This window comes from Anopheles merus, unplaced genomic scaffold (genome assembly GCF_017562075.2).
Source record: "Anopheles merus strain MAF unplaced genomic scaffold, AmerM5.1 LNR4000007, whole genome shotgun sequence".
Classification (NCBI taxonomy): Eukaryota; Metazoa; Arthropoda; class Insecta; order Diptera; family Culicidae; genus Anopheles; species Anopheles merus.
Genome location: NW_024427587.1, coordinates 500,771 through 526,550, shown reverse-complemented (window position 1 = coordinate 526,550; position 25,780 = coordinate 500,771). Strand labels below are relative to the sequence as shown.

At 43.8% G+C, this 25,780-nt stretch overlaps 1 protein-coding gene across 1 annotated transcript; it reads left to right on the top strand.

Annotated features, from left to right (window-relative positions):
- The first annotated feature begins 1,733 nt into the window (after positions 1 to 1,733).
- Positions 1,734 to 3,742, top strand: LOC121600813. Its single transcript, XM_041929582.1, has 2 exons — positions 1,734 to 3,632; positions 3,692 to 3,742. Exons 1-2 carry the CDS (start codon positions 1,734 to 1,736, stop codon positions 3,740 to 3,742), a joined length of 1,950 nt encoding a protein of 649 aa, XP_041785516.1.
- The last annotated feature ends 22,038 nt before the right edge of the window (positions 3,743 to 25,780 follow it).

Below are 25,780 nucleotides of genomic sequence, written 5' to 3'. Positions count from 1 at the left end.
ACCGCACTATGACTGCTCCGATAAACGTTTTGTCGTCCAGAAGGATAGTTTTACTAGCAGTATTGGCTAAGCACGAACAATTTTTGGCAGAATTTGACCCGGAACGGGATGCAATCGAAATCAACATTCGCATTGCAAAGGTCCAGAAGCTTTGGATTTTTGATTTGATTTGGAAGCAATTCAGGCCAAATTGGAAGATGCGGCGGCCACCGAGGAAGTGATAAGTCACAATGCCGCGTCACGAGACGATTTTGGCTCGCGTTTGATACGCCTTGAAGCCCATTTAAAGGCTAAACGGGTGCACGCTCCGCGATCCGCAAGCACAACACCAAACACTAACCCGTTGGCAGGGATAAAGCTTCCCACCATCTCACTTCCTGAGTTCGATGGTGATTACATGCGGAGGGATTAATTCACGAAAACTACCACCGATACAAAAGTTTCATTATTTACGAGCTTCCGTGAAAGGCGAGGCCGCAAAGGTGATCGAAGCAATCACGATCAGCGCAGCCAATTACGAGCTAGCATGGCAAATGCTCACCGAACGATACTCGAATGAGTATTTGTTAAAGAAACGGCATCTTCAAGCGCTTTTTGGTATGGCCACCGTTAAGAAGGAGAGTGCATCAACCCTTCACCATCTTGTGGACGAGTTCGAACGTCACAAGAAAACGCTCAATCATCAAGGCGAAAAAACGGAGGCATGGAGCTGCTTGTTAGAACACTTAATGTGCACAAAATTGCCTACCTCCACATTAAGAGATTGGGAGGAAAATGCCTCAACTAGCCAAAATCCTAGTTACGAAGGATTAATCGCATTTTTACAGCGCCGTATGCGAGTGTTGGAAACCCTACAGGTAAACATTACCGAAGCTCCCCCTACCGTGAACCAAACGCACTACGCACATAAACATGCTCCGCCTATGCGCTTAGCAAGCTTTCCGTCAACATCACACGACACACGCACATGCCCTTTATGCCACTCCGATCACAATTTAACGAAATGCCCCCGTTTCATGCAAATGTCACCGGAGGAACGGTACCGAAACACAATGACACTGAAATTGTGCTTGAATTGCTTGCGCGACAATCACCGTGTGCGTGATTGCTCATCGCAATACAAGTGCAGACACTGCAATTCAACACACCACTCGCTTTTACACTCTTCACAAAATTACGGCACATTTTCCACTGCGAACACGTCAGCTGCGCAAAATGCTTCCGTACGCAACACACACAACACAGACGATCACACGGCAAACACGCAACGCGCTTATGCAGCAGCATTGAGGCAAACTACGGAACAAGTTCTGCTTCAAACTGCACTAGTAAACATTGTTGATGCACATGGCATAATGCATCCTGCACGCGCACTTTTAGATAGTGCCTCCCAGCCAGATTTAATGAGTAGCCGTTTTGCTAACCGGCTAGGTATCAAATCGGGCACGGTCGATATCACGCTGATTGGTGCTGGTCAATCGTCCACCCCGGTGCGGAAATCGATGCGCACCACGGTATCATCCCGAGCGAGCCCTTAAGCGATTAACGTTGAGTTTTTGATAGTCGAGAAGCTTATTGCTGACCTGCCCGCACATGATGTGCCCACCAGCAGCTGGAAATTACCGCCACATATCATATTCGCCGACCCCCATTTCGAGAAGTCGGCACCGATCGACATTATTCTCGGTGCCCGGCACTATCACACGTTCTTTGTAAGCAGGGCGCAATATAAAATGTCATCGAATCTACCAGTCCTGATGGAGAGCGTATTTGGCTGGGTCGTGAGTGGATCAGCATCTACCTCTCAGCCAGCAACATCCAATACTTTTCACACTTCATCCGTGGTGTGTATGGTTTCACTAGAAGAATCAATAGAGCGTTTCTGTAAAGTGGAAGAACTACAGGTTAACGATGGCTATTCTCCTGAGGATCGCAAATGTGAGCAATTTTACAAAGATACAACACAGCGAGATGAAGCTGGTCGTTATATGGTATGCTTACCTAAACAAGCAGAATTCGATGATAAGCTTGGCCTTTCAAAGGCAGCAGCATTAAGGCTACCAAACGTAATCGTAGATCCAAACGTAAAAGCGGCGTACCATGATTTCATGCGTGAGTATCTGGAGCTTGGGCACATGTCACGCATAAAAAATCCCTCCGACGACGAACGCGCGTATTATCTGCCTCACCATCCCGTGTTCAAAGCCGCTAGCTCCACAACAAAGGTTCGCGTGGTATTTGATGGTTCAGCTAAGACGTCCACCGGCTTTTCGCTAAACGAGGCGTTATGCATCGGCCCTGTCGTGCAGGACGATCTGCTCGACATAATTTTGCGCTTCCGCACATATAAGGTAGCCGTTGTTGGAGATATTGCGAAAATGTATCGACAAGTATTGCTCCATCCTAACGACCGGAAATTTGTACGCATTTGCTTTCGATTTTCGCCTCACTCGCCAATCGAATATTTTGAGCTGAATACGGTTACTTATGGCTTAGCCCCCTCATCATTCTTGGCAACCAGAACATTGCTGCAGCTTGCAAACGATGAGGGCGCCTCTTGTCCCAATGCTGCAGCTGCTTTGAAAACTAACTTCTACGTTGACGATTTCATCGGTGGTGCTGATTCCATCGGAAATGCTCGCCAGTTGCGAATCGAGCTTTCTCAATTGCTCGCCAAAGGCGGCTTCGAGCTGCGAAAGTGGACATCCAATCAGCTCGAGGTGCTCGCCGGTTTAAATGCGGATCAAATCGGCACACAGTCAGCGCGGCAATTCTTACCACACGAGACGGTAAAGGCTCTTGGTGTTTCATGGGAGCCAGAGCATGACGTTTTATCCTTCGAATCCGCAATATCCAGTGATGTGTCCATTCCGACAAAGCGATCCATTCTATCCAACGTAGCTCGCATGTTCGATCCGCTGGGCCTGATCTCCCCGATTGTCATTCGGGCCAAGATGATGATGCAGGAATTATGGTTGCAGAAAGCTGGTTGGGACGAGTATGTTCCAGATACTATCTGTAAGAAATGGAAAACAATACAAGAGGATTGGCAACTCATCTCTGAATTCAAGGTTAGTCGTTATGCGCTTCTACCTGGTGCGCGTATTCAGCTACATACCTTCTGTGATGCATCGGAGGCAGCATATGGAGCCTGCATTTATGCGCGTTGTGAAGGCGAAGGTGGGCAGATTCGCATAACGTTGCTTTCTTCCAAATCGCGTGTGGCACCGCTCAAGCGCGTCACACTACCCCGCCTTGAACTATGCGCTGCTGTATTAGGAGCACACCTGCATCACCGAGTAAAGAAGGCGATGGGGATCAACGTTGCAGAATCTTTCTTTTGGTCGGATTCCACCATCACCTTAACCTGGATCAGCGCCACACCCAACACATGGGCAACGTTTGTGGCTAACCGGGTATCTGAAGTGCAGCATTACTCACACCCGCGGCAGTGGAGACATGTACCCGGCGCGTCTAATCCTGCTGACCTGGGTTCACGAGGCATGTCAGCCGCTGATTTCCTGAAAAGCAAACTGTGGAGCTTCGGTCCGGATTGGCTATCTTTGCCCGCTTCCATCTGGCCCAACTCTAACCCGGAACCAGCCAACGAAACGAATCTAGAGAATCGCCAGGTGAGTGCTGCCGTTGTAAACACAACCACTAATCACCCTTGGTTTGCGTTATGTTCTAGCTACAAGCGATTGCTGCGTATCGTATCATACTGCATTCGCTTCACACGTAACGCTAAGGAAAAGGCACGCACTCAGCGAACAGCAGCACAGCACCCCGCACCTTTAATCGTCACACCCGAGTACATGGAAACAGCAAACACTGTGTTAAGCCGCCTAGCACAGCAGGATGCATTTTCAGCTGAACTCGTGCAGCTCAAAAAGGGAAACGAAGTCATGAGGCAATCACCTTTACGGGCACTAAGTCCATTCCTTGACAAACAAGGGGTTATCCGTGTAGGTGGACGTTTACGGCTATCTCAACTTCCCTACCAAGCTAAGCATCCTGTTTTGCTTCCCAAGAAACATCCGTTCGCGCAATTGATCGCAAAGTATCAACACGAGGAGCTTCGTCATGGAGGAGGAAGGCTGCTTTTATCTCGAATTCGCGAAGAGTTTTGGCCGTTAGATGGAAGGCATCTTGTTAAGCACATTGTGCAGAATTGTTTTCGGTGCATTCGGCAGCGACCGACACTTGAGCAGCAACAACTTGGACAGCTTCCAGCGCAGCGCATCACTCCCAGCCGGCCTTTTAGTGTTACCGGAGTGGATTACGCCGGTCCATTATACCTGAAGCCAGCCCATAAACGAGCCTCCCCGGGAAAATGCTACCTCTGCGTGTTTGTTTGTTTTTCCACTAAGGCCGTACACTTGGAGCTGGTAAGTGATCTAACTACTGCTGGTTTTTTAGCTGCATTACACAGATTCACAGCACGACGCGGTTTACCGGCACACATACATTCGGACAACGGGAAAAACTTCGAAGGCGCGGCGAGGGAGCTTCACGAGCTGTTCGAAATGTTTCGCGATGAACAGCAGCTACATCTAATTGTGACAGATTGCACTAACCGCGGCATCAATTGGCACTTCACCCCTCCCAAGGCGCCACATTTCGGCGGATTGTGGGAAGCAGCTGTGAAGACCGCCAAGCGACACCTTTTTCGGCAGTTAGGCAGCACGCGACTATCCTACGAAGGCTACACAACTGTCCTACATCAGATTGAGGCGGCGATGAACTCGCGTCCTCTCCTACCTATCAGACGACCCTAACGAGCTATCGGCACTTACCCCAGCGCATTTCCTCGTGGGCACATCGATGCATGCTGTCCCCGAGCCGGACTACACCCATCTTCGTTCCTGCACCCTCAGCGACTTGCAGAAGTGGCAAGTAATGGTGCAGCGCTTCTGGAAGCACTGGACGACGGAATACCTGCAAGAGATGCAACGTGATAACACCATGTCGAAGAGGAACGACAGCATCTTACCTGGCAGACTGGTCATCCTGAAGGATGATTTCCTCCCCCCAACCCGTTGGCCACTCGCACGTATCGTACATGTGCACACCGGAGACGACAAGCTGACACGGGTAGTAACACTGAAAACATCAAAAGGTATCGTAACTCGTCCGATAACAAAAATTTGTATCTTACTTGTGGCAGAGGCCGACGAGAGCACATGCACATAACTTCCGTTTATTTTGATTGTTTTTGTTTGGATTGTTGACATTCGTCAAGGGGGGGGGGAGGATGTTCAGGCACAGCCCTGTCACTTCATATCGTGCTTAACGAAACACGAACATTGTTCGTTCAATTTCGAGTGTTCGGCTCGATCGAGTAGTTTATAAATAACAGTGATTGTCGTAAATAAAGCTCTCTTTCAATTTTGCTACACAACGAATAACTGCTGGTAAATATTAAAGGTTTGAAAGTTACACCGAAACGCGGAAAATAAATTATCCGAAATAGTGGGATTAACCAGATTATAACCTGCATCGCCATTACCTAAGCAAACACGAGGATAAATATGGTCAGTTGCAGGGAAAAGAACGCAACGGAAAGTTTTCTAAGTTACACCACCAACTTTCATCGCAAAAGGTCCTGTTTTGCAAATTAGCCAATGAAAACGAATCTGTAACTAACGCCAGTTACAAAGTGGCATATATTTTGGCTAAAAGAGGTAAACCATTTACTGATGGTGAATTAGTGAAGGAGTGCATGTTGGAAGTGGTCCAAGAACTGTGCCCAGAAATGATTAAAAAATTTACAAATATATCACTGAGTCCAAATACCACGGCTCGTCGTGTCGAAGATATTGGTGAAAATTTTATGAATCAAGTTATTATTATTATTATTATTATTATTATTATTTAATCTTCAACGGGCCGTATGGCCTAATTAAGATGAAACAGTTCAATTGAGAAAGAAAAATACATAGCTAAAATAAGATTTACATCGCAATTCACTGCGGCCACGGCAAAAGCCGGAGACGTTCCTTGAAGCACTGAGTTGAGATGTCGAAGTCGAAGCAATCCGAGACAGTGTTGAAGACAGCCGACATGCGGAACATAGGGTCAGACCGACCAGCACTGGAACGGGGTTGAGCGAGCCGTAGAGTTTCTCTAGACCTAAGTGTTCGGGATGGTGCATAGATGCAACAAAGGCGATGAGTCGATAGAGCCATTTAGCAATCCAGCGATGAAAGAGCACTGTGCATTGCGTCTTCTAACCGAAAGAGGTTCAAGGCCTAGAAGACGGCACCGCGCAGCATACGGAGGAAATTTATTGCGATCCTGCCAGGGAAGTAGGCGTAGGGCATATCTCGTGAGCTTACGTTGAATCGCCTCAAGTCGAGCAATTGAAGAAGCGGTAGTTGGGCTCCAGACTACGCACGAATATTCCAGAACCGAACGAACGATACAGTTGTACACAGCTTTGATGCACATGGGGTTGCGGAATTCATTAGTTGTCCGGATAACCACGCCAAGTAATTGATTTCCTCTGGCTACAACGTCATCGATATGCTCTTTAAAGTTCAAACTAGAGTCAAGCAGAACGCCCAGGTCTTTGGCATGATTCTGTCGATTAACTGCAGAGCCGTCCATGAAGTAGGTCCCAGTCACTGGGCTCCTGCATCGACTAAAAGACACACAGTAGCATTTCTCGATGCAGATAGTCAGTCCATTACGCTTGCACCACGAACAGAAAATTTCGATGCAGTCTTGCAGGAATGTACAATCACCTGTGTTGTGAATAGGCGCAAAAATTTTTGCGCCATCGGCAAACAGACTGATACTGTCGGGAGGTAAAGCGAGGGTAACATCGTTGATAAACAATATGAAGAGAAGCGGGCCAATATTGCTTCCTTGTGGCACACCCGAGCTGCTGACTATTTCTTTGGACATGTGTTTATCAATTTTCACGATGTATGTGCGATTAATTAGGTAAGACTTAAGCCACTGTACGAGCGAGCTGGGAACTCCTAGCTTGTCGAGTTTAGCGAGAAGAATTGCGTGCGGAAGAGAGTCGAATGCTGCTCTCAGATCTGTATAAATTGCATCGACTTGAGCTCCGGCATCAATTTGACTAGTGCAATAGGTTACAAATTCAACCAGGTTCGTGGTAGTCGACTTTTTTGGCACGAATCCATGTTGATACGGGCTTAGGTAGCTGCGGCATGCATGTAGCAGATGTTTGTATATCACCAGTTCGAACACCTTGGCAATGGCACACAAAGATGTAATACCCCGGTAGTTGATGGCATCTGTCCTGTCGCCCTTTTTGTAAATAGGAACCATCCAAGATTTCCTCCATGTTTTGGGAAAGTAGCCATTGGCTAGCGATGCATTGAACAATTTTGCAAGGATAGGTGCTACTGTCGTTTGACAGCGTTTCAGCACGGTAGAAGGAATTCCGTCGGGTCCAGGAGCGAAGGAAGGCTTTAGTTGCGCTAGGGCAGATAAAACGATCTCACTGTCGATGAAAGGAGTGCTCATGTTAATTGCGCCAGCCGGAGTGTTGACGAGAGCAGCATCAATGGTATCGGTATCATTCATGGCCGGTGAAAAGCAATCTGCGAAGCGATCCGCGAAGAGATTGCACATTTCATTAGTGTTGGCACTTGTTGCTCCTTTGTACGTAATGGATTTCGGTGTATGCGTGGATTTTGTTTTGCTGTGGTAGAAGCGCCAAAACGAGTCAGGCCACCTGCAGAGGTTACGTTGGATTTTACTCAAATATCTGCGATATCGAAACCTGTTATAGCTGCAGTATAAAGAGTGCGTGTCAAAGTAGATCGAGCGAGATCTTTGGCAGCGGCGCGTTTGGTAGTGACGATAAGCAGCTCTTTTTACACGTTTGAGTCGTTTGAGTGTGCGGTCCGCCCAGGGGGGGTTAGGTTTAAGACGCTGAACGGGGACGCATACAACAAAGGCTTGCAGCATGAAGGACGAGATGAACATACTGCTTCGTCAAGTGAAATAAAATTGGAACAATGAAAGCTATTGTTAAACATTGAAATCATGTCGTTCAGTTTCACATAGTCAGCTTTAGCAAAGTTATAACGATAATATGCGGTTGTCGTCGAGTTTTGTCGAGTCGTCGAATTGCGTCGGGTCGAATTGCGAGTTAATACGTGGATAATTTGCTCTGGGAAGCAGTGGATACGAAAGAAAAGTTTGATTTTTGTGTCGCTTTATTGACTAACTTAACACCGCTGCGTTTGCGTCTGGCTAAGCCGATTGCTACAAACAGAATGCCGTTTCAATTCGAAATTCACCGCTCGCTCTTACCACTACCAGTATAAATTCATCGCATACGCGTTTCTACCTGCTCGCCTGTTTCTAGCCTCGTGCTCTTGCTCTCACACTTGCTTGCCAAAAATACTACACGTACACCAATACACCGACCGGCGCTTTTGCTCGACTTATTGTATCGATACATACGTACGTGCATACCGTCAACTACAAATGTCGTCCGTTCCGTATGGCACGATGCCTTCCCTCTCTCTCTCTCCTCTTCATCTTCCGTTATCAACGGAACATACTCCCACACAAGAAGTGTCTAACTACTCTTCTAACCCTGGGATAGGCGCTATCTTATGTATTGGCCGTTTGTATGTTCCACCCTTCGTGAACACCTCTGCTACCCTTACTAAACCGTCAGGCCCTGTATATGTCTTAACTATTCGACCCATTTTCCACAACTGAGGTGGCATATTATCCTCTTTCATCAGCACTAACATATCTGGTTTAAGATTAGCCTGTTTTGTGATCCATTTACTTCGCACTTGTAATTCATTTAAATATTCTTTTGACCATCTTGTCCAAAATTGATCCCTCAACTGCTGAATTCTCTGCCATCTATTTAATCTATTTTCCGTAACGTCTATATACGAGCGCTCCGCAACTCCTACCAAGGGTCGATTGATCATAAAGTGCGCTGGTGTCAAACATTCAAGATCGTGTGGATCACTTGAATGCGCGTACAGTGGTCTAGAATTCAAAATCGCTTCAATCTGACATAGTAAGGTATAGAATTCAAAGATTGTTAACGACGCTGTCTTGTACACCTTTTTGAGCACCGCCTTTACGCTTTTAACCCCACTCTCCCAAATTCCACCGAAATGTGGAGCGTTAGGAGGGGTGTGTTTCCAACTGATCTCCCTTGCTTGACAAAATTCAACAAATCCCTGAGCTGCAACAGCTTTCTTATAGGCGTTTCGCATCTCTCGAATCTCCGCATTCGCACCTACAAAGTTCGTGCCGTTGTCACTAAATACCTCCTGTGGTATTCCTCTACGTGACACAAACCTTTTAAAAGCCGCCAGAAACGCTTCCGTCGTTAGATTTTCGACAGCCTCCAGATGTATTCCCTTGGTTACCATGCATACAAATATGCAAATGTAACCCTTCGATGAGGAAACCCGCCGTATTCCTGATCGAAGCAAAATTGGTCCTGCGTAGTCCAGACCAACACGTTCAAACGTCGGAGCTGCATTCACACGATACGAAGGAAGGTCCCCCATCTGTTGGCTTACAGTCGTTGGATTGACTCTAAAACAGGTTACACATCCTCGGAGAACCTTGCGCACCGTGGACCGCGCATTCGTCAACCAGTATTGTTGTCGTAGAATGTTGATAACGCCCGAGCACCCCACATGCAGATGCTCACGATGTATCATAGTGATGATTCTGCTCGTAATCACACTCGTATTAGGCAGCAACAATTGATGCTTGCTTTCGTATGGTAGCTGAGAATGTTGCAGACGTCCACCCACTCTTAGCAAACCATCCTTTAAGAACAGGTTCAAATTCGCAAAACGATGATTGCGGCTACCGTTTTTAACTGCCGCTATAATGCTCGATAGTTCCATCCGCTGAACTAATCCTACAATCCGTTTTGACGATTCTCGTAGTTCTGTAATTCGCAAGGTAGAGTCCTTGATACGATTCTCCTTCAGACGCCTGGTGTTGTCTGCGAATCGTAAAATATATGCCATTATTCTTTGAACCTTACGAAATGACTCATACCTGAATAAGAACGGAAACTCCTCCTTGGTCATTGCCACATGAATTTTAATCTCCGAGCGTAGTTCCGGAATGGCAGATTCAGGAAGATCCCTTACCGGCTCAACTTCTACCGTACATTCTCTCAAGAATGCTGGCCCGTTCCACCAAAGCTCGTTGTCGGCAAGTTCAGAAGCCAACTGTCCTCTTGACACGATGTCCGCTGGGTTGATTGCTGTGTTAACGTATCGCCATGTAAACTCGCGATGAGACGTGATCTCTGCTACTCGGTTGCGTACAAACACTTCCAAACGATCTAAAGGTTTTTTCAACCAGGCAAGCACCACCTGACTGTCGGACCATAAGTTGATGCTTCTAAACGTTGTTCTAAACAAAGCATCCACAACCTTGATCGTCAATCGGCACAGAAGCACCGCAGCCATCAGTTCCTTTCGTGGTATCGAAGTAGGTTTCAGAGGAGCAACCTTAGACTTGCTTGTCACTAAACGCACCTCAGCACTACCATGTCCGTTAACCGACCGAATGTACACGCAAGCACCGTATGCTTTGTCCGAAGCGTCTGCAAACCCATGCAACTCGAAGAAGGCATCGTTCACCATTTGACGCGGAATACGTATTTGATTCTCTCTTGGTAACGCAGCAAGAAATTTCGTCCATCCAAGCAAAAGATAATCATCCACCTTGTCATCCCAGCCAAGCTGTGCCTTCCACAACTCTTGCATTAACATTTTAGCAATCACAATCACTGGTGAAATGAGGCCAAGAGGATCAAAAATTTTGGCCAATGCTGAAAGCACTTCTCTTTTCGTTGGGGCCGAGTTTTCCGATATCTGTGGGGTGATGAAAATAAATTCATCCGTAGCAGGATTCCACTTGATACCCAAAGTTTTTATTATTTCATTTGCCTTGCTCTCGCCCAACACCGTAAATGAATCTCGATCTTCCTTCGGCACTTCACTCAACAACACTTCAGAATTAGACGCCCACTTGTGCAAATGCATCCCAGCTGAATCAAACAATTGAACAATCTGACGCTGTACCTCTAACAACTGTTCCACATGGTTCGCACCGAAAAGTCCATCGTCCACGTAAAAGTTCTCCTTTACTACACGACTAGCCAACGGAAACCGTAGCTGTTCATCGTCAGCCAACTGTAGCAAGGTTCTCGTTGCCAAGAAAGGGGCTGCAGCAGTCCCGTAAGTTACAGTTGTTAATTCAAAAACACGGATAGGACTTGATGGCTCAGCTCGCCAAAATATTCTTTGTAAGGGCGTATCCCTCGGGTCAACCTTGATTTGCCTAAACATTTTGGCAACATCAGCACTCAGCACGTATCTGTGCATCCGAAACCTCAGCTGAACGGAGAATAAATCAGCCTGCACAGTGGGACCCGTCATCATAACATCATTTAATGAAATATCATTCACTTTAGCCGATGCATCAAATACAACCCGGCATTTGGTGGTATTCTTGCTGGGGTTCAAAACTGCATGGTGAGGAAGGTACCACCTTTTAACTTCAGCTAAATCGAGCGACTCATTTACCTCGCGACAATGGCCCATAGCCTTGTATTCCTCCATAAACATGGAATACTGCTCCTTCACTTCTGGACGGCGACTTAGCTGAGCTTCCAAAGCAAAAAATCTACGCAAAGCCATCGAACGTGAGTTGCCAAGTTTGTCAACTGTTTCCCTTAATGGAAGCCGAACGATATACCTACCGTCCACATCGCGATGATGACTTTTCTTAAAATGTTCTTCACATTGTTGCGCTTCCGTTTGAACGCACTGTTCGTTAGAAACCTCTTCTATTTCCCAAAACCTTTGCAATAACTGATCTAAATTATCAGAAACTGCTATGTTCGTATGCACACCTTCACCATTGTCACTGCTGTCGATACAGCCACCAATCACCCATCCTAATTCAGTGTCCATCACAACTGGAAGTTCATTCGAGAGTTTGACGAACCCTGACTTCATGATGAAAGGTAAACGATCCATGCCAATAAGCAAATCTATTGACGCCGGCTTGTTAAAGTCAGGATCAGCTAAGTCAAGATCACTTGGTATTTTCAGATTATCAATACAGAAATACGACGCTGGAAGGGTTCCCGTTATTTCATCATACACAAGACAACGCAAGTCCACAGTAAAGTTTCTACACATTGATTTTACAATAACCGAACAACACTTGTTTACTGGTGACTTAACGTTCCCGATCCCTGACACTGGCATGTTAGTATTCACCATTCGACACCCCAATTTATTCACAAGCTGCCATGTTATGCAGCTTATCTGAGAGCCGCTATCCAACAATGCTCGGCAACGCACTAACCCTCCGCCATTGGCTATTACGTTCACTAGAGCTGTTTGTAAGATTACACGCACTCTCGGCAACGTTGAAACCCTTGAGTGTTGGCTCACACTAAACACTGCTACATCGGAATCTGGCACTTCATCGGATGCTGTTTGATTCACTACACTCTCCGCTTGATCGTAATGCATGATTGTGTGATGAAAACCCGAACACCTTTCACACTTGATCTGTGACTTGCACCGATTTCTCCAATGACCATACTTCAAGCAAACAAAACACAACCCTTTTTTCTTGAGCAACGCTCCTCGTTGTTTCACATTCAATTTGCTTAGTTCGGGGCACTTTTCCGTTTCATGTGCAGCCTTACAAACCGCACACTTTTGCTCAATGATAGCCGTATTTGCCCTATATCCAGAACGACCGGGTTTATCGACGAAATTCTTTTGTTTCTCCGATTTACCACTACACTTGCAACGCTCAAGTACTGATACACGACTCTTCAGGAAAGTTATAGTGTCTTCGTATTTCGGGAACTCGTTCCGTGATACAGTTGACTCCCATTGTTTACGCGTTTCATTGTCCAAGCACTGTGAAATAATGTACACCACAAATTTCTCACTCAGACCATCAAAACTCTCACCAAGAAACTTCAGATTCGCAACATGTGTCTCTATACCCGTCACCAGTTCACGCAAACACTCATAATTTTCCTGCTTCATCTTTTCCGTATCCAAAAGTCCCTTGATGTGCAAGTCCACTATCCGTCGTTTGTCGTCGTACTTTTCTTCGAGCAATTTCCATGCATGATCATAATTTCCATCACTGATCGTTTTTGCATCAATTATCATTGATGCTTCACCCGTTAGAGCTCTTTCCAAATGATAGAGCTTGATTCGTGGTTCTTCGTTGGTTTTATCAACCACGTCCCGAAACATTACCTTAAACTTTTGCCAATCCTCATATCGTCCGCTGAACGATGGAATGGCACGAGGCAACGAAGTATGCACCACTACAGGCGCACTCGCTTGCACCGGTATTGTTTCTGGTTCTTTCTTTTCAACCACAGGCGGCGATCGGCCTTCCAACGTTGACTCCAATTCCGTCATTGTGTCCTCGTATAGAACACGGAATTCCTGGTAAGTCGCGGTTTCACTCTGACGATCACTCGCTGATAAGCTTTTCAACAAACGTTGATGGTGATCGAGAAATTGTACACTTGCACCTTCCACTGACCTTTGAAATATTCTCAACCGTGCGTTGGAGAATTCGCTCCCTTCGTCAGTGGCCTTTAGCAAAGTGTCCCTTATTCTCACCACCTCGTCGATTGCTGCTTGTCGCATAAAACCATGCGCGTCCGGATCAATCTCAATAGATTGCAACTCTTCCGCATGTTCCTCATCGGGCTTCTCCTTCGCAGACTTCGATGTTCTAGTCATCATGTTGCACACTTCTAACACTTTTCTAAGATCCGGTTCGAAGGACCAATGGATAATTTGCTCTGGGAAGCAGTGGATACGAAAGAAAAGTTTGATTTTTGTGTCGCTTTATTGACTAACTTAACACCGCTGCGTTTGCGTCTGGCTAAGCCGATTGCTACAAACAGAATGCCGTTTCAATTCGAAATTCACCGCTCGCTCTTACCACTACCAGTATAAATTCATCGCATACGCGTTTCTACCTGCTCGCCTGTTTCTAGCCTCGTGCTCTTGCTCTCACACTTGCTTGCCAAAAAATACTACACGTACACCAATACACCGACCGGCGCTTTTGCTCGACTTATTGTATCGATACATACGTACGTGCATACCGTCAACTACAAATGTCGTCCGTTCCGTATGGCACGATGCCTTCCCTCTCTCTCTCTCCTCTTCATCTTCCGTTATCAACGGAACAATACGTATATTGAAGTCAAACGCCGGGTGATAGGAGTCAAGAGGTACAAGCGGAACAACACTTGGAAAGACAGGCGAACACAATTTAGCTGCAGCATTGTTAGCGTAGAGCAGGTCAAGCATGCGTCCGTGCGAATTATTGATGTGATTAAGTTGCACTAATCCGTTAAATTTAAATCCATCCACAAAGGTGTTGTTGGCCAGTGAGCGCGCAGTTGGTTCATAGTGCGTGATTGATGAGTATGCTGGCGAGGACGAAGGATCAGCTGTGGACCAGCTTATGCTAGGCTGATTGAAATCGCCAATAACAAACATCAGATCCGAGGACATATAGCCTTAGTAGCTGGTCCTAAACTAAAGAGGTTCGCAGTAAAACGCAACCACGGACTAGTGGCGGAGGGCCCAGGAAGCTGGACTCCGTGTACCGAACCGGGGTATAACCTCAAAAAGAGAAGAAGAAGAAGATCCGAAGGCTTCAGTGTGAGAGTGAAGCCGCTGATACAATAATGTAGAGAGCGAAGAGTCGATATCTCGGAGCTAAGCTGCGGTGGAATGTATACTACCATGACGTACAGATGTGCGTTATTGCAGGTGACGCGCACACAAATATACTCGAGAGAACGATCACGGGAAGGTAATTCTATCGATTCGTATGCGTTAGAAACGGCTAGCAAAACACCACCACCGCGAGAGCTAGAGCCGCTGAGAGAGCGATCACAGCGGTAAACAGAGAAGTTGTTGTTGAAGAGAAGAGCAGATGGAATGTTGTCAACAAGCCAAGTTTCCGTGAGGGCGATAAGGTCGAAGTCAGCCTCCGATACAGCTAGGTGAAATTCTTTTGTTTTAGTGCGCAAACCTCTAACGTTTTGATAATAGTAGCTTAAATACTCAGCGGTAGCGTTGTCATTGTGGTGGTTGGATAAAGCGGGTATACGGTAAGTCAATTGAGCTGTGTTTTCAGAGCATGAGGCTTGGCGTGTTTGTTGCGTGCAATGAGCGGAACTTCGTCTAGTTGAGAAAAAAGCGATCGATTGTAGACTGGTGCAGGTGCGGAGATGAAGCGCGGTGGTTTTGGGGCGGTCCAGAAACAAGTGTTGAGTTGGGTGCTTCCAAGGTATCATTCACCGGGGGGTGACACTGTTGTGATGATGTTGTTTCAGGACCAGGTGGAGTAGACGTGCGTGCTGCTAAACGGTGAGTCGTTGTTGGTGTGCGTGTGGTGTAGCGGTGATCAGTACTAGTAGCTGGTGTGCGTGTTGTAAAGCGGTTTCGGGTGGCTATAGGAGATGAGGTTTGGTGGTCGTGTTGACGGGATGGAAAAAACTCACGTACACCGATACCGACTGGCCAAGTGGATGGTGTGAGTGCCGCATCTCGAAGGATAGCCGGGACTCTCACTTTGAATGAAAGCCAATTCATGCTGTCCACACTAACCCCTCTTCTCAGCAGGCAATACGCTATAACGTCATCGGTGGCTAAGCGACGCTTTACAGAAGCGACCACTTGTTCCACAGTGACGGCTGTTGATAAGCGGGATAGGCGGATCCAGATCCTATCTGTGAATGGCTCACGAGGTGCAGCTTGTAGCGGTGATGATAACGGATCGGTTCCCACCAGTTCATGAGGTTGTGTAGGTGCCGGCTGGGCGGCAATCGTGGTATTGGTGTATGCGTTTGGCGATGACGCGGCACAAAGGATGTTACCGCGATTGTTTACAATTCTGTTTACACCAGGAGATGCCGAATCCTCGATTACGCGCCTCCGCTTTCTACCCGTAGCCGGTCGAGGATCAGGATTCCGAATGTGAGGCGTGGATGCAGTTTGAAGGAGGGTAAAACCACTGCGAACTTCGGCGACAATAGGCTCAACGAGCTTGCCGATAGCTGCTACAGCTGAGGTGAGGGCGGCTTGAAAACCGACCTGGGCGCCTATTTATTTTACCGAACCGCAGCGCGGATTTTTAAGAATGTTAGTGCAGCCAATGCAGCTCCAGTGCAGGTCGACATTGGACAATACTGCGTCAATCAGCTCGAGGGGCAATTTGCAACAGCCGCGGTGGAACGTAGCGTCACAATATGCACAACAGATGATGCAGCCGGTGGTCTCTAGCGGTTCAGCACACAAGAAGCAAATAGCCGCCATCGCGAAATCACGCGTAATCACAGCACAACACTGCTAAGTCGAGCAGGAAAAAACAGCAGGAAACCACTGTTGCGGTGCAACTAAACAATTCGCCAACACGCAACGATGATGTGAAGCAGTTTAATAGTCCGTAGAATAGGCAACAATGCGATGCGACGCAGAAAACACAAGAAAATTACTGAAAAATCACGGAGCGCGACGAAAGTGCGGCCGAACAGTTAAACGTCAAACGTAAAGTTAAAACACATGCAACCAATTTTAGATATTTTTCAATTGCAATGGACGAATCGTTGGACATTTCATCAACATCCCAGCTTCTTGTGTTCATCAGAGGAGTGGATGAAAACATGAAAGTAACACAAGAATTGGCTGCCTTACATAGCATGTATGACACTGTTACCGGGGAAGATATTTTCAACAAACTGCTTAACACTATTTCAGAGTACAATTTAGAATGGAGTAACCTTAGTTGGGTAACTGTTGATGGAGGAAGAAATATGAGTGGTACTAAGAATGGTTTGGTAGGCCAAGTGAAAGAAGAGTGCAAAAAAAGAAAAATTCCGCAGCCTATGTTTGTGCATTGTATGATTCATCAAGAAGCGTTATGTGCTAAATATTTAGATATTAGCTGCGTTCTTCTACCAGTGGTTAAAATAGTTAATTTTATTCGGTCACATGGTCTGAATCATCGACAATTTAGAAACATGTTGAAAGATAATGATGCAGATTATCAAGATCTACCTTATTACACAGCAGTGAGATGGTTAAGCTGTGGAAAACTTTTGACCAGAATGCTCGAATTAAGAAAGGATGTAATTGAATTTTTAGATGTCAAGGGCAAACAAGAACCATTGCTACGTGATGAAAACTGGATATGGAAATTGGCATTCGCTGCGGACATTACAAATCGTTTAAATGTATTCAATCTAAAACATCAAGGGCAAGATAATCTTATTTCTGACCTATACACGCATATAAAAGCTTTCAGATTAAAGCTCAGATTGTTTATAGAACAACTACAAATAAAAAAATTAACGCATTTTCCGGAGTGTCAGAAATTTCAAGAAGAAACAAACGTAGAGTTTCCAGTTGACTACGCTAGTTATCTTTTACGTGAACTACAAACCCAGTTTAATGATAGGTTTGCTGAAGTAGAAGTGTTAATAATAATTAACGTTAGATTCGATCTGTCGGTGTTATCTACCGTGATTCCCGACAGAGCGCGGTACAAACGCGTAATGTGGGAGGCATCCGATACCGATCGAGCCGAATATTCCCGATCGCTCAAAGGCTCCCGAACGTCGTGGCTAAGGCAATGACGGAAGGCCACTCTTCGTGGTAGCCCGAGTCAAGCGATTGATTTTAAGCGTCGCAATAAAATAATAATATAGACTGCTTAAGAAAACGCTTGTTTTTTAATACCAAATACTACTACGGGCGAAAGAAAGAGTGCTGTTGCAATAGTTTGCAACAAGAAGAAAAAGCTTCAGAAATAAGAATTTTTCGAAATCCATTTGAAGCTGTTGTTGAGGATTGTCCCGATGAGTTGCAAATGGAAATTATAGAAATGCAAGTAAACGACTATTTGAAGGACAAGTTTAAAGAAGGTTTAATTGAATTTTATAATTTTTTACCAAAAACCGATTCCCCAACGATGAAGGATTTTGCCTGTCGATATATTTCGTTGTTTGGAACAACATATTTGTGCGAACAAACATTTTCACGTATGAAATATGTGAAAAATAGCTTAAGATCAAATTTGACAGACAAACATATGGAATCAATATTATTAATAGGAACGTCAAATCTCAAACCTGAATTGACAGCGATAACAGGATCCAAGAAGCAATTCCATCGCTCGCATTGATATACTCATTAGTAGAGTGGTATAAACTTACATCAACATATAAAAATGAAAATAATATGAATAGATAAACAATATAAAGTAAATAATCGAGTTCTACATTGCCCATCAAACATAAAAAGATGTGTTAGTTTTTTTCTCATGCCAACACTCTCCCCCCCCCCCCGACACAATTCATATTTTTTCTAAAGATTAACTACGATTGGCCCTCACCCACGATGTTTGCCCCCTATGTGGCCCGCTCATCAAAAAGTTTGGAGACCCCTGCTCTAATCGATTGCAAAACTCCCCTAAGTGATTGCAAACATCCACAGCTTGCATGCAATATTCCCCTACCGATTTGCAACATTCCCCTAAGTGATTGAACTATTCCCTTATATGATTCGAAACCCTGTAATCCGGAATAGTAAAGAGAGCGCTGTTAATCTCCCTATCGGTTAATTATAACGTACATCAAAACACACCGGCAAGAATATCTTTATATATGTGCAAAGGTCATAATGAACTGTACATACGAACATAATCGAGCAAAAAAACTACAAGGATGAAATAGTAAAACGTGGTTAATCGTACAAAATCCCCATAAATAACCCTATGTTGATCAAGCGGTACAGTATGTGTTGACAGGTGCCAATACCTTTAAGAATGTTGTAAACATACATGAAAAACTGAAGTTAAAGTGTGAAAGTCACAAATTCCTAGCGTGCAGCTCACATTTGTTTAAATTGCTACCAACTGAAATCTAAATATGCTAGATGAACAGGCGTCCACGAAGGTAGTAATCATACGGCTGCTTTCAAAAACTTTTTGTAGGACCGTGCGTGAATATATTCTTATTGTATGTATTTGTATTGCATTTTAATATTCACTTTAATCGTAACGCTAGTATAGCCAGTATAGTATTAATGCGCCAGATTAAAAACATGTTTTTACAGTTTATGAGTGTTTCCCGTTTCAGAAATGCAAGAATAAAACTGCTGGTAATGTTTATCTTCTTCTTCTTCATTAGCACAACAACCGTTGTCGGTCAAGGCCTGTCTGTACCCACTAGTGAAGTGAGCTTGGCTTTCAGTGACTTATTGTTACCATAGCAGGATAGTCAGTCCTACGTATGGGAGCACGGTCTATTCGGGGCTTGAATCCATGACGGGCATGTTGTTAAGTCGTGCAAGTTGACGACTGTACCACCAGACCCTATGTTTATCACTATTGGTAATTGTTCGTATACGTTTCGTATTGATATATGTTACATATTCGACTAGTACGGTATTATTGCTGCAATAAAATAACTAACTACATATCACGCTAAGAGATTTAGAAAATTAGAGACGCAAAAATAGTTGTTTTACACTATTACTTCCAAGACATGGCTTACGTCAATTTCAACTGAAAAAATCTACTCAAACGTAACACGATTTTTTACGCACTAGACTAGATAATATTTTCCTAGCGCTGATTGATAATTCGAACGATTATCTTTAAGTGGAATGCAAAGCGATTATGAAAAAGCACATAATATACAAGTTATCTTATAAAGTCCTGATAAAACTATATATAAATTTTACAAACAAAACTCTGGTACTTAAAACTATTTAACATAATTGTACCAAGTAATCCAATATTTGTAAGTTCATAATCTATTAATCTCATCATCTAATAATCTCATAATCTCAAAAGATATATGAAATATGCCTTGTGGTATGTTTATAGGTAGTCACGGTATGTTCGTTTTTTGAGGCGGTTGCCATGTAGTAACTTTGAACTCGCGTTGGCTAGAGTGGCCTTCGTCATCGTTTGCCGAATTAAGATGAACTGAGGTGGATACTGTTTCGAAGCGGACTTTCGACACTTGATCGTCCAGGCGATCATAGAAACCTTTAGGAGGTTTCCCTTAGGCACTGGTCTAATCTTGTTGCTCGCAACATTGTTGCTGGCGAAATGTATGGATTTTGACAGCTAGCGCAACTTTGTTGCATGCCAAATTCAATCCAATTTGATTTTTGTCTGGCAACATTTTTTATTTACCTTGGTCATGATGATCGGGTGTATGAAATGACACAGCAGCAGTGTGCGTTTTGTTGACATCCGCTAAATTTGGATTTTAAGCATTTATAATACATTGTTTGGTGTATATTTTGTTTTTTTCAACACGTTATTCAACAAGTGAATGATAAAAAATAAACTTTGAGCTGTTAATTAGCAATTTTTTGACGCTAAACAATGTCAAAGCGAAATGTTGCAAGCAACATTCATAGACCACCTCAGCGATATGTTTCCGAGCAACAATGTTGCGCGCAACAAGATTAGACCGCTGCCTTACTCGAAATTGTAGTATAGCAACCTTATAGATACGTTGTATATATAAACCTTGTTATGTTGCTTGACAGATGAAATACGGACGTCACACGAGGCGTAAACTCAAAAAGTTTACGCTTGATTTGTATGGGAGAGTGTGAACTTCCTGTCAAAAGATTATAGGGTTGTATGGCTGAAATTCAGTTTACGCCAAAGTTTACGCTTCGTGTGACGTCCGTAAAAGATGGATAAATAATAAAAGAGCAATCGCATGTGGAACTACGAGGAGTTAAGACGTGCTTTATCACGATACTACAGAAACGTTGGAGTTTAGAGGCCTTACCTTGGGTAGGGGGACATAACTAAACTCTTTAAATGAGAAGTCGATAGATGTTGGATGGGCATAGTCCTATCCTGACAGTCCGAACGAATCTGACCTGCCATGATCGGAGTAGGTTTTATTTATATTTCAAAGAAGTTATGGGTTTCTCACATTTGGTTCCGGGTTGTATGTTGGAAAGTTATTGTTTTAACTCAGCTAGTTACGTTTGTCCTTTGTTGACAAGAACGATGGTTCTTGTCACTAAGTTCATGTTTTGGGTTTAATGCTTATACTGTTTCTGCTTTGGGTTATAATGCATAAACTGTTCCTGCTTACAGGGGTTTACAAGTCAGAATAGAATGTCAGCAAAACAATTTCAGAAGCTCAAGATGCAGTTTAGCTGTCAAAAGTTGTTGTTTCACCGCATCGATGCTATTTTCAATAGCGCAATTCGATTTTTAAATCACTCCAGTTAGTTTTTAGAGCCCTCTCGCATCGTTGGGTTAAACGATATCGAATAAACCAGCAACCCAGCAAATATTTTTTCGAATAACGACGAGAGGAGGAATTTGTTTGCTGTCGAACATGGCGACAAGGAAGAAGGTTTTTGTAGAAAATAAGAATGGCGCATGCAGATTGTGCAATGAACCAGATTTGGCGGATAATATGGTTCAATGTGATGACTGTGACAGATGGTTCCATTTGAATTGTGCGAAGCTGACTCGCGAACCGGGACCAGATGAACCATGGCTTTGCATCAAGTGTTCCTCGAAAAATGTTCCTGAATCATCATCAAAAACATCCGATACAGCCGAAAAATCGCTAATTCAGGAGCTAATAAATGTACTGAAGGAAATGACTATTAAGACTGAAGAACCAAAAATGACGGACGAGACCACGAACTCTGTGTTACGGCGTGATACGCTAGTTCCATTACCCTATTTTGATGGCAAACCTAAGGAATGGCCTCTATTCAAGAAAACATTAGACTAAGGATACAAAATTTTCGAATTTCGAGAATTTGCGAAGAATTCAACAATATGTGAAAGGAGAAGCCGAGCGACGCATACGACCGCTGTTAATGGACCCAAAAAACGTTCCGGCTATCATCGAACGTTTGGATGAGACTTACGGTAGACCAGATCTTGTATACAAGGATTTCCTAAAGGACATTTTGAAAGTCCGAGTTAACAGGCATTCGCAGATTACGGAACTTGCAGAATCCGTGGAAAATCTGGTAATTAATATGACTAATTTAAACCATGGCGAATATTTGAACGATCCGCGATTGGTTAACGAGATCGTTGAAAAACTGCCGATGATATTCCAGTACCAATGGTCGGAATATAACCAAGAGAACGGCGACCAAATAGTTAATTTGAAAGATCTCAATGAATGGCTGAAACCTATCGCAAAAATCATCAGAAGAGTTGGAATACAAGATTCTCGAAACCATCAGCCAGGAGAACAACGTCATGCTGTACCTGCCCGAAACAACCGTCCAGAACCGAGAAATCAGATGAACGAACAACGCAATCCTGTTCAAATTCAATGGAATCAACCTCATAATAATGAAAATAACGTGTCTAGAAATCCGATATTAAATCACCATCAATTGTGGCCTTGTACACAAAAACTGTATTATCAAGTTGTTCCAGTTATTTTAAGAAATGGATCGGAGAAAATAACGACCTTTGCCTTTTTGGACCCTGGATCATCTTTAACTCTGATGGAAGAAAATATGGCAGAGCAATTGAAATTGAAAGGTGTAAGAGACCCGTTAACAATGAAGTGGACAAATGACATTGAAAATACAGAGTCCTACAGCCAAAGAGTTCGTGTGACAATTTCTGGGAGGAATAATAAAGAATACGAACTGAACGATGTAAGGACGAAACGAAATTTGGATTTACCAGTTCAAAGCCTAGATGTGGAACAAATGAAGGCAGAATATCCGTACCTGAGTAATATCGAGATGGACAACTATAAAAATATTCGCCCATCTATATTAATAGGTTTGAACCATAGTCATCTAATAGTACCGATAGATCGAAAGATGCGTAAACCAGATGAGCCAATCGCTATTTACACGAAGCTGGGTTTCATAATTTTCGGCATGGGCAAAGCAACCTATGACTGCGAATCTAGTCATCTGATGGTTCATAAAGGAGACGATTGCATGGACGAGATGATGCGAAATTATTTTTCAACGGAAGATTTCGGAGTGAAGGCAACAAAGATGGTGAAATCTAGTGCAGAAGAAAGAGCGAATTCAATCATAGTAAAAACTTTGAAGAGAACGGGAGAGCGGTTTGAAATTGATCTATTGTGGAAAAGTGACGATCCGAAATTTCCGAATAGCTATAACAACGCTTTAATGCGGTTGAAATGTATGGAGAAGCAATTAATTCGAAACCCTGCGTTGATGGAGTGGGCGAATAAAACGTTTGAGGAGTATCAAGCCATATCCTTTGGCTCAGAAAATTCAGAAAATTAACGTCGGTTGAAGTTTCGAAGCATACGCCCAGGACATTTAATTTACCACACTTCATCGTGGTTAATAAAAACAAGCCGGTTCCGAAGCCGCGTTTGGTTTTTGATGCAGCTGCAAAAATCAACAATGTGTCTTTAAACTCTCAGCTATTGGTCGGTCCAGATGAAATGGCTTCATTGTTCGGAGTCTTGATTCACTTTCGTGAAGGACACATTTGTGTGGTAGGCGATATAAAAGAAATGTTTCATCAAGTGAAAATAAGGCCAGAGGATCAAGACTCACAAAGGATTTTGTGGAGAAAAGGAGATGCGAACAACCAGATTGAAACTTTTGTGATGCAAGTGATGACGTTTGGAGCAACATGTTCACCAGCTTGCGCTCAAGTGGTAAAAAATACAAACGCTAGAGAACACGAGAAAACGCATCCGTTAGCAGTAGAACCAATAATCCGTCAACATTACGTTGATGATTATTTGGACAGCTTCTTTTCGTAGCAAGATGCTGTCAATACTGTTCAACAAGTGATCGAAGTGCATCAGAACGGAGGTTTCCACATGAGGAATCCCGCTGATATTACTACTAAGATAATCAAAGATACGCGACTTTGGTTCAATGGACCCGATTTTCTCGTAGAGAAGGAGCTGTTTTGGCCGAAAAAAGAAAAGATCGTTGAGACGGATGAAGAAAAGAAATTTGTAGCCATGCATCAAATCGTCGATTTGATTCCGAAAAACAACTATTCATCATGGAGTAAATTGTTGAAACATACAACCATTTTGAAGAAATTCGTCGATTTTTGAAAGATCGGGAGGAATTTTCGAACAAAATTGATCCTGAGGATGTCGACGTCGCAAGAAGGGCTTTGATACGCAAAGCACAAATCGAAAGATTTCCGGATGAATATCACGCTCCTTGTAAAGGAAAAGTAGTAGAGAAACAGAGTCCAATACATCTATTGGATAATCAATCTTCGAGTAGTACTAAAAAATGTGAAAGCATGCTGCCAAACGTGTATATTGAAAAATGCTACACCGAAAGAACCGTTGATGGCACCCCTACCGCATTTTCGAGCACATCTATATGTACCACCATTCACTCATACCGGGGTGGACTATTTTGGACCGGTAGAAGATGCAGTGAAGCGATCCGTGGAAAAGCGATGGGGAGCGTTATTTACATGCACACGAGCAATTCATCTCGAACTTGCTGAAAAACTCAACACCGATAGTTTTCTGGTATGTTTGAAAAATTTCCAACATCGCAGAGGAAAAGTTCAGCACCTCTACAGCGATAACGGAACAAATTTTGTTGGAGCTGAGAAGGAACTTCAACAATTAATAAATGAAATCGATCATCGTATGAGGCAAGAAGCAGCGTTGAAATTCGACATCAAGTGGACTTTCAATCCACTTGCAGCTCCACACTCTGGTGGATCTTGGGAGCGTTTGATACAAACCGTAAAAAAGGCGTTGAGGCATCTCTTCTATCAATGGAACGAAAGAAAACCTACTCCGGAAACACTACGGGCAACGCTGATACAAATAGAGTCAATGGTAAATTCAAGACCATTGACAGATATACCAGTTAGCTGCGAAGACGACGAAATTTTAACACCTTATCATTTTTTGATCGGAAGAAGCTTCGAGTGTGCACCTCCAGAAATCCTTGAGACCAATCCTGTAGATAGGAAACAATGGAAACTTGTTCAACATCACGCTAGGATCTATTGGGATAGATGGAAAAAGGAATATCTACCAACGCTTATCAAACGAAACAAATGGACGACCCGAATAGAACCGTTGAAGGAAGGGGATATGGTGGTATTAGTGGATGAAAATGGATGAAAGGGCGGGTAGTGCAAGTAAATCTAGCAAAAGATAATCAAGTACGATCAGTAGAGGTTAAAGTAGGAAATATTATTATAAAACGACCGGCGGTAAAGGTAGCAGTAGTAGATGTCAAGCAAAAAGAACACCTTTTGAAGCATTCTAGCCATCATCTTAACCGGAATCTTATTGATGCTACAAGCGAAAATGCTTCCAATGCTAAAATACTTCGTCCCTCATAGCTCTTGACATAGCTAGGCTGCGCTTATTTATTGTAAATACGATAATTTACGGGTCGGAGAATGTTGCGCAGCGACCACATCGATGGTGGCTATTTGAATTTATAATTTAATAATTTTTATTTTGTTCTTAGTAGACTAAGATAGCTTGTAATTTAAAGTATAAAAGGAGGAAAGCATTATAATAAATCAGTCTTACACCAGCATTTGATGAGTGCGTTTCTCTGTTTGGTGTTAAGATTCTCCCGGGAGAAGCTTTGGGCGAATACAATTGCCTTCTCGACAACGCTTAACGAAATCAGTAGCGGCGCTACCACGGAATAGACCTCCCAATTTACATTGGAAAAGAAGTAACTAG

Coding starts and splice junctions, on each gene's coding strand:
- LOC121600813 (XM_041929582.1), top strand. CDS start 1,734: ATGTCATCGAATCTACCAGTCCTGATGGAGAGCGTATTTGGCTGGGTC. Junction 3,633..3,691: donor CGAATCTAGAGAATCGCCAG/GTGAGTGCTGCC, acceptor GTTATGTTCTAG/CTACAAGCGATTGCTGCGTA.